The sequence below is a fragment of the Gekko japonicus genome, unplaced genomic scaffold (assembly GCF_001447785.1).
Source record: "Gekko japonicus isolate JY-2015 unplaced genomic scaffold, Gekko_japonicus_V1.1 scaffold636, whole genome shotgun sequence".
In the NCBI taxonomy this organism is placed as follows: domain Eukaryota; kingdom Metazoa; phylum Chordata; class Lepidosauria; order Squamata; family Gekkonidae; genus Gekko; species Gekko japonicus.
Genome location: NW_015171523.1, coordinates 280,397 through 290,306, shown reverse-complemented (window position 1 = coordinate 290,306; position 9,910 = coordinate 280,397). Strand labels below are relative to the sequence as shown.

At 44.1% G+C, this 9,910-nt stretch overlaps 1 protein-coding gene across 1 annotated transcript in view; it reads left to right on the top strand.

Moving 5' to 3' along the window:
- The first annotated feature begins 3,878 nt into the window (after nucleotides 1–3,878).
- GFM1 (G elongation factor, mitochondrial 1) overlaps nucleotides 3,879–9,910 on the top strand; it is a 62,691-nt gene continuing 56,659 nt past the window's right edge. The window contains exons 1-2 of the mRNA XM_015419476.1: nucleotides 3,879–3,985; nucleotides 8,478–8,630. Coding sequence (XP_015274962.1) covers nucleotides 3,938–3,985; nucleotides 8,478–8,630 — 201 coding nt within the window. The 5' untranslated portion in view covers nucleotides 3,879–3,937. The remainder of the gene's footprint in view (nucleotides 3,986–8,477; nucleotides 8,631–9,910) is intronic.

Below are 9,910 nucleotides of genomic sequence, written 5' to 3'. Positions count from 1 at the left end.
CATTGCTAAATGTGGCTGATATCAGAGAAATAAAGACATTAATGCACTGGGTAGTTAAGCAACATGGTAAGATTTTAAGAAATAGGCATAGATAGATATTTCTTCAAGTTACATCTGTGCTTTGTATTAGCAAGGTTACTTCATATAACTATCCTGTAGACAACCATTGGATTAAGTGGAAATACCAATTTTATGCAGTATTTTCACAATATTAAGATTTTGTAACAATGTAACACTTTGTTTTATAAGGCAAACACAAGTCTTGAGAGCCAGTTTGGTGTAGTGGTTAAATGCACAGACTCTGGGAGAACCAGGTTTGATTCCCCACTCCTCCACTTGCAGCTGCTGGATGACCTTGAGGTAAGCCATAGTTCTGTCACAGCTGTCCTTGAAAGAGCTCTCTCAGCGCCCCCTATCTCACAGTGTGTCTGTTGTCGGGAGGGGAAGGGAAAGGACTTTGTAAGCCACTCTGAGACTCTTAAGTGAAGGGCAGGGTATAGATCCAATCTCCTCTTTCATCTGAGATTGAATTCCTGACAAAAAAACCCTATTGCTACAAAAAAAATTTCCCTAGACATGAAGATACTCAAAACGCTTTATGCGTGCTGCATGTGCTTGTGCCATTCTGTACACACTTCAAATTCTCAATTTAGAAGTGCCAAACATAGAATGGTTTGGCTGAGTCTCAGGATGGATAAATTATTTGGCTCAAGCCCAGAGCCATTTACAGTGTAATCCTAAACAGAGCTCAGAATCTTCTTCAGGTCTGTTCACTGGGGCTCACTCCCAGGAAAGTGGTCATAAGACTGTACTTTTAGCTTAACACTGCACTCCTAAGATACTGAAGAATTAAAACTGAGTGTAAAGAAGTGAAGTATATTGGATTCCTTCTTGCAGTACAAAATGGGATTTCCATGTTACACAAATACTTGGAATTTCGTTGCAATTCATCTGCACCAATGCCCGACAAGACAGAATTGAATCACTTATCTTTCAGGAGAATTGATCCAGACTACTGTTTACATTTTTCTGCTGTGGGTATTCTTACAATTGAGTTTTCCCATTCTGGATTAAGTTTCCAACATTGTTTCTTGTAGGAAATTTTGGTCTTGGCAGGCTGGTAGACTATTTCCACTTGGCATGAACTGGGTTTGTTAAGGTTCAGTATCAAAATATTCATTTGTTCATTGGGAGTTTTTATCATAAAAACATAAGAAAAGCCCTGCTAGATCAGACCAATGGTCCATCTAGGCCCCGTTCACACGGAGCATTTGCCGCGCTAAAGAGACGGATGATAGGTGGATTTTCCTGGCACAGTCACACCGCAACATCTGGGAAGCGTAGTGCTCCCGTGGCTTCCCGCCGACGATGCACGTTAAAAAACTAGTACCTCCAAGGTACTAGTAAAGGTTTGCCACGGACTGCCTCCAGACGCCCGTGGTGTGATCATGCCGGTGCACGGCATTCCCCTCCGGTCCCTCGTTTACCCGCCAGCGCCGAGGGAAGGACCCGTGGTGTGCCACCGGCGCGTCTGATTGCATAATCGCGCATCAAACTGAGCCGGGGCAATTAGCCACGCCACCCTCCCCCCGCGATATCCGGCCTATGTGACCAGGGCCCTAGTCCAGCATCCTGTTTCACATAGTGGCCAACCAATTCCTCTGGGTGGTCAACAACAGGGCATGGAACCGGAAGCCTTCCCCTGATGTTGTCTCCTGGCTCTGGGATTCAGAGGCTTTGAATGTGGATGTTCCCCTCAGTCACCATGGCATCTCAGCTTTTCAAGATGGTAGTCCTTCAACCACCACTGATTTCTGTAACCAGTATTCACATGACATATAACTTTGTAGGCGGCATAGAGATTGAACGGCCTAGCTGAGGGTGAAAGTTGTTTGAATGTTGGGCGGTTCCAAGAGAAGTGGATTTTTTAACCAGAAGCCTCTCAGTGGGTGCTAGAATCTGTGGCTTCAGTCTGGACGTCTTGCTGAGCAAGGAGCAGAAGAAGACCTACTTGCATCTTCTCTTTGTGAGGGTCAGAAAGAACAGTGGCAGATTTCAGCTGGTAACTTGTTCCCAGGTTTCTGTACTGACTGCTGGGGAGAGGGGATTTCCTTTTCTGGCCCAGAGGATGCAGTAAAATACTTTTTCAAACATGCAACACAGCCATGCAGTATCACATTTCTATATCTTCTTGTAAGATATATTCTTATAGGCAGGGCTGACATCCATTAGGCACCGTAGATACAGTGCCTAGGGCCCACGATACTTTCGGGGGGCCATGAAAATGCTCTAATTTCTTTTAAAATCAGAAGGGGGGAAATGAACATTTAGGATTGAAGAAAATCTCACATCTCAAACAAAAAATGAAATGTTTATAGCCCATGATAATCTATTAAATGTTGCCTAAAATGCACCAAAACAAGTCGAAGTATTTAAAGCTATATCAAAAATAATTTTTAATATTGATATTATTAGGGCGCAAGGGGCCCACAAAGGCATAAGTACCTTGTGCCCACAAAACTTTTAGGGCCCACAAACATGTATAATTATTTTCTTTAAACAGAAAAAATTAAAATGTAGTAGCAATAATTTATTTTCATGCCTTTAGGCCTTGAAAGTATTATTATATTTGTCTTTATACTAACACAGTCGTAAAATATAATTTTAATATTTTTATGGAGGAAGGGGACGGGGCCTACGAAGGCAAAAGTGTGTAGGGCCCACGAAAGTCATAATGCGCAGCCCTGCTTACAAGAGTCCTGTGAGGTATGTCAATCGGAGTGACTGACTTATAATTTATTCGTATATTGAAAACCTTTCTATGCTGCCTTTCCACCCGCACAGCAAACATCAAAAGATCATTTGTAACAGTATATATAAAATATTCAAAACAGTTTTTAAAAACATACATAATGCAACCAGGTAGGAGGGCCAACACTGATTTGCAAAAAACAGCTTTTCATGTAACCAATGTTTCATCTACAATGATGATATTACCAAGATACCTGCTCAACCCACAAAGCGAACACTTTATCTACTTAAGTATTTCTATCCAGTGTTTCCACAGAGTTGAAGGTGCCTAACATAAAAAGTAAATACCATCTAGAATAGTGATCAGATCCAAACAGGGCTGAGCTATAACCAAATAAATGAAATAGCAGAACATTTTGGTATCAGCAGAAATTAAGCCCCTCTAATCTGGATCTCCCAGGCTAGCCTGATCTTGTCAGATCTTCTCAGAACCTAAGCAAGGTCATCCCTGTTTAGTAATTTGGATGGGAGACAACCAAGGAAGTCCAGGATTGCCATGCAGAGGGAGCCAATGGTCAATCACCTCTGAACGTTTCTTGTCTTGAAAACCCTACGGGGTTGCCATAAGCAAACTGAGACTTGACGAGAGAGAGAGAGAGAGAAACCAGGTCGCTAGCCCACCACAGCATTTATCCAAATTTGGGTGGCAAAGAGAAAGAAGTGTAGGCAGCAATTGAGCATCTCTCTGGAAACTTTTATTAAACTTCTTTCCCCCAGATAACAATGGCACAACACAAAGCGCAGATAAAAAATGCTTTTCGCCGGGACTGTTGTTAGTATCGCAGAGATCTTTTCCTTCCTCAGATTTATTTCTGAATTATTATAGTTTCTCCTCTTCCAAAATCCGCAATAAAAAAAAGCAAGCAACACGAAAGGGCCAAAGAGGCTAACGAGCAAACAAACGCTTCTTCGCAATTCACGGCCTCCGTGACTACAGCTCCCGTCTGCCTCAGAGCACTTACTTCCTCTGTTCTATAGATGGCGCTGTAGGAGAGTCTGTTTGGGCACTTCTACGCTCCGCCTTCACGCTCCGGAAGTGCTTGCCGGCTCAGGCAGGAAGTGAACTGGGAAGTGTGGTCGGCGTGACTTTGAGCGAGGAGTACTGGTGGAAACTCTGCTCCGCGTCATGCTGAGGAGCCGGCGGATCTTGGGCTTGGCGTTGCCCCGGAGACAGGTACTTGGGAGACGGGCTGAGGGCGGGCACGGGACTGGAGACCTCGGGTGGGCCTGGGGCTGTTTCCATGGAACGCAGCCCAATGTTCACTGTTCCTCGGCAGTTAGGAGACCGAGGAGGGTTGCTCAAGTCCGGCGCTGTGTGCTTGTGACAGTTCTTAAAGGCTCGGCCTGTGGTGGTCGTGGTTTCACTATTCCCCCATCCTCCTGTTTTTTGTAGAGTCTCTTTGCCTTTAGCACTTGCGTGGCAGGCAGAAAATCAACAGGTGAAGCTTTTATTAGCATGGAGATGTGGTGATGCAGAAAAGTTTTTCTTGCTGACAAGTACGGAGCTTCTGTCAGTAATGTTAGTTTCAGGCAGGTACGCAGTGTTCTCTCTACGCTGAGTTAGTGTGAGCTAGCTCACAGTTTTTTTAGCCTCCTGTTCACACATTTTTGTCTTAGCTCAGGAAGGATGGCTCCAGAGCAAACTAATTTATCTAGTGTCCAAATTGCTTGCTCACAATTTTAATGCCAATAGCTCACAAAATAGAATTTTTGCTCACAAGACTCCACAGCTTAGAGGGAACACTGGCAGATAGCCATGTCAGTCTGCAATAGAAGAGCGAGAATCAAGTCTAGTAACACCTTAGAAACCAATACGATGTTGATGATCCAAATTTATAACCATTGGATTGGAATGATTTCCACCTGAAAAATCGCTTTATGCAAACAGTTTACATTTTTAAAAAATCATTTGCACAAAACTTCAGACTTTGGTGTATGTTAGATAAGTGTGCTTGTTTTATAACAAACTAAATGATTACTTGTAGTAGGTGACCAGAGTAAGCTGCTTGAATGGCAAGTTTCCCCTTTAATGGTTAATGCAAACTTGTTCTAGATAGATGCAGACTATAAATCAACATTGGAAATTATGACTGAACTTACTGTTTTATCATTTTCCTTTCTCCAGGGTTGCCAACTTTGGCATGGAAAATTCCTTAAGATTTAGGGCAGTGCTTACAGAAGGCAGTGTTTTGGCCAGGGAGCTCATTGTGTTAACCCTGTTCCAAGAGTATAATTGTGTTTTACATTTATTTATCACAGATTTATACTGTTCTCGAGCTGTCCTGCAAATTTGGCCCACAAAATTAGAATTTTAATGTTAAATGTTTTGTCAACTTAACATTAGATTTGAAAGCAGAGCAAAGTCAGTACTCTACCACTTAGGTACTGCACTTTTAATACTTGTTATTTGGGAAGCACAAAGAGCTGGTACATTATAGTGACTAATTATGAATGTATATAATTAATCTAGTCCATGTGTTGTCACTATGTGAATTAGCTGTTAACAGTTTCAAATACAGCATTTCAGACAAAATGCTACTATCTTTTGCATGTCCAAATGGCCATCAGAAAATAGCCAACCCTTACATTTAATTGGTGACTTTTCTTTACAACCTGTTACACTGGGATATTTGCTTTTGAAAAAAGGGCATATTTTAACAAAAATGGTTCTTCTGTGCTCACCACTGCTCTGTAATATCATCTGGTGTAAGAATTCCATTCTCATATAAATTGCCAGATTTTCAATTTCCACAGTTAAACTTTCCAGAACAACAGATGGGTTAGCATATTTAGTCTGTCACAAGCACAAGAATGTCTGTAGTGATCTACTTTGAAACCCCAAGCCCCACAGAATGATCCATTCCACTTTCACATTCTGTTAGTTTGGGCTTAAAGTTGACTTGGTCCCACTGTTCTGCACATTTGGCCTCTTATATGCCCAATATTACGACATATGCTGATGTTGCAACACACAGGTACTCATTTTGTGGTTAATGTTTACTAGCATATTGCCCAAAATGATCGAGATTACACATTGACATATCAAACATGAATTTGTAATTTTTTCCCCTGTACAACTTATATCACTTATATGCATGTTATGGAGCAATTGCAGGTGGGGGGGGGGGTAAAGTATCTCCTTCCTTTACCATTCTTCCTACCTGTCTCTCAGTAAGTGGTGCTCAGCTAAGAAATATGGGTAGCCTTTTATTTCTTGCACTTTGTGTATATATAAGCCCATGGGCCGGGTCACTTACTCTTTCACACATTGCACTGTACCTAGTTAATTGTTTGTTTGTTAATTTGTTTGTTAATTGCTTAATAAATATTATTATTACTAGCATTTTGGCTGGGGAGCTCTGTTTGCTAAGGATGTCGGTAAGACCTCCTCCCCTGCCCCTACCATGAGCTTCTTTCCTACCCTCCCAGTTCCACATCTGAGTTGTAGATAATGTAGGTATCTATTCAACTCCTGGAGAGGAACTCAAGAAGCAGAGAGCTTCTTCTCACTCCTTGTAAGAGCCAGTGTGGTCGTGTATCAGCTAGGGCAGCTCGGTACATGGGACCGTCGGGTTCAGATCCTTGCTCAATCCTGAAGCAGGTTGGTTGACTTTGGGCCATTTGCTCACCTGTTTTGAAGGCCAAGGAATGGGGTACTGTAAGATGTCTGGGGCACTTGATAGGAATGTGGGACATAAATTGCATTCCAGTGCAATTCTAAGTAAAGTCTCACCCTTCTAAGCCCATTGACTCCAGTGGGGGTAAAGGTAAAGGTTCCCTTGCTCGAAAGCCAGTCGAATCTGACTCTAGGGTTGCGGTGCTCATCTCCGTTTCCAAGCCGAAGAGCCAGCGCTGTCCGAAGACATTTCCGTGGTCATGTGGCCGGCATGACTAAACACCAAGGCATACGGAACGCTGTTACCTTCCCACCAAAGTGGTACCTCTTTATCTACTTGCAGTTTCTTGCTTTCGAACTGCTAGGTTGGCAGGAGCTGGAACTAGAGACGGGAGCTCACTCGGGTCTTGAACTGCTGAACTACTGACCTTCCACAGCCTGCAGTTCAGCGTCTTAACTTCTTGAGCCACCGCAGCTCCTTTCCAGTGGGTGTAGAGGCGTGTAATTCTGATTAGGGTTGCACTGTCAAATGAGCTGAGGAGAAGCTCCCATTTGAGAGAAGGGCGAGGGATACATACATAAATGGAAAATAATACAAAACACAAATAGCTAACCAGTGAAGGTGAACATGTGATTATTACCACTGGGAGAGTATTTTTTCATTTGTACACAACAAGAGTTGTACATCCTTAGGCAGCGAAAGATCACAGTGGGATCTCAGAGTCCTGCTTTGCCATTAATTCCCCCCTGTGGCCTTGACCTTAGTGCATTATTTGCTATTGTACAATAGTATCCAATTACAATTAACAAAATAACAAGGGAAGTATTTTTAAAGGAACTTTTAAAACAGCATTATGCTTCTGTTTTAACAAGTCAGAGTTCCACAAGTTCTTATAATGTGCAATAGTGTGCCTTAATCCCATTCTTCTCAAATGGTTGGGCAGTCCCCCACCTTTAGATGTGTGGGACACCTGGGCCCCGGTCACACGGCAAAGTTGCCGCGGGAGAGGCACGGGAGTCCCGCGGATTTTCCGGCCGTGATCACACCCCAACATCTGGGAAGCACAGTGCTCCCGTGACAAACCCGTAGCTCCCCGCCGAAGGTGCGGATTTAAAAACTAGTACTTACAAGGTACTAGTTTCCGGAAACCGCGGGCCAAGGGCGGGTGTCTGATTGCGTTTCCGGTGGACTTACATGGCATCTGGCGCCCATCTCCGCAGGTTGTGCAACAGCGCCCAACAGCGCATTGCTAGTGCGATCGCGCTGTGTGGCTTTTGTGCCGCACTGCAGGATACCCGTCTGGTCGGCATCTCCCCCCTAATCATGGGACCTCGACCGGGACGTGTGCTCGGGCGCCCGCGCGTTAGTTTCCTCCGGGGCAATTAGCCACGCCTCCCCCCCGGGATATCTGGCCCGTGTGACCGGGGCCCTGAAATGGGGCAGGGGACAGAAAGTCGGGAGGAGTGGTAGGATCCTGAGGCACCAGCCCAGTCAGGGTGAGTTGCAGTCTCCTCTCCCGTTCAGGGACCCTTTTTCATAGATTTGTGAGATAAATGTCGCCCCATCATCTCAGTCTGGTTTGAGGAGAAGAGGTGCTGTTGTCTTCTAATGGTGCATTCGCATGCATGATTTGAGGAAGAGGGGTCAGAGGCACCCTGCTGTGTTCTTCTTCTAATGGCAGTGCTGGATGTATCAGCATCCACAAATTCTTGCCCGCCCCATCAGGAGGCATGCAGTTGTTCATGCAAACCTCACACTCTCATTTTTTGGGATAAGTATTGACTTGGGTCAGGCTAAAAGGTAGCGTAAATTTAGAGAGGGGAGGCAATTCAACGTTGTGTTAATACTCATTTGTGTTCAACCTGAAATTAGAGGTATTTCTGAAACCATTTTCAATAAATTACCTTAACTATTGCAAATAAAACTCGTGGAAGTACACAACTGTTTTCAGTGTAATATTTTGTACTATACTGGAAAATGAAAGCGCCTCTTTTGCCACAGTGAGATTTATGCTCATTATTGTGTTTCGTAATATTGTTACCATTTCAGCTGCTTTTAAATGGCTGCCGATGGTGTTCGTCCGGAATCGTTCCCAACGAGAGGATCCGCAACATTGGAATCTCAGCACACATCGACTCTGGAAAGACTACGTTAACTGAGCGCATTCTTTTCTACACAGGCAGGATTGCTCAAATGCACGAGGTAGGTCCAAATGTGATGGGACTGACCTGAACCCACCATCTAAATCTTGTGGTTTTGGTGATCTTCAAGAACGTAACACATGCTTGAGGGGTTTTTATTTATTTATTTATAATTAAACTTTTAGACCGCCCTCCCCTGTGCAGGCTCAGGGTGGTGAACAGCAATAAAACATATTCATCCATTAGTAAAACAGATTACAACTATGAAATGATACACAAAACATTTCCAGAAGGTGCTAAAAACTTCAGATTGTGCCATTGCCTCATGGGGGGAGGCAGAAAACAGGGGTGCCAGAGGTGGAACCCATCACTGTCCTCAACCAAAAGCCTGGCGGAACATCTGACCTACAAGAAGAAGAAGAGAAATTGGATTTATACCCCCACCCTTCACTCAGAATCTCAGAGTGGCTTACAAACGCCCTTTCCCTTCCCCTCCCCACAACAGACACCCTGTGAGGTCGGTGGGGCTTAGAGAGCTCTTGACAGAAATTGCTCTTTCAAGAAAAAGCTTTGACAGAGTTGTGACTTCCCCAAAGTCATCCAGCAGCTGCAAGTGGAGGAGTGGGGAATCAAACCCGGTTCTCCCAGATTAGAGTCCGCCCACTTAACCCTGCAGAATTGCATTAAGTCCCACAAGGCACAGATGTCATTCAGCAGAGAGTTCCACCAGGTCATGGCCAGGGCTGAAAAGGCCCAGGCTCTGATTGAGGACAGACCCAGCTGTCTTTCAGGCTGGGGATCACCAGTAGGTTCTTCTCCGCAGAGTGTAATGCCCTTTGGGGGGTATACCAGGAGAAGCGGTGTATGCAGGAATACTCGAGGCAGCTGCTCACCGTTCTTAAAGATGAAGATGTTTATTTATTTATACTCCTCTTTCCTCCCTCCTTGCATATATTTGAGAAATAGTTCTTCCTAACAAACCCAAGACAGGAATGCATTTTCAGTCTTTGTTTGCACTGATGTTCAGTTCATTTACTCCACAGCATGACCTCAGCTATTTGCAGTAAGCATCACTGAATTCCATGCATCAGGAATAAACTGTTTTGCCAGGGGAGCAGTATGTTGATTTGAATTTCTGAGTGCATCTTCTAGCAGAACTTGGGATTGAAGAGGGATCCAGTTTATCCTGAAGCCACTGCACGTACTGCCTGTTTGCAGATGTGTGCAAAGTGCAAGCCCACCCATTCCTTCAGAGGTCCTTACTGAAATGTTCATGAGGCAGGAAGTTGGTAGAGCTAAAGAAGAGGGCTTACACAGTTGTAATTCTAAGCTTGTGAAATC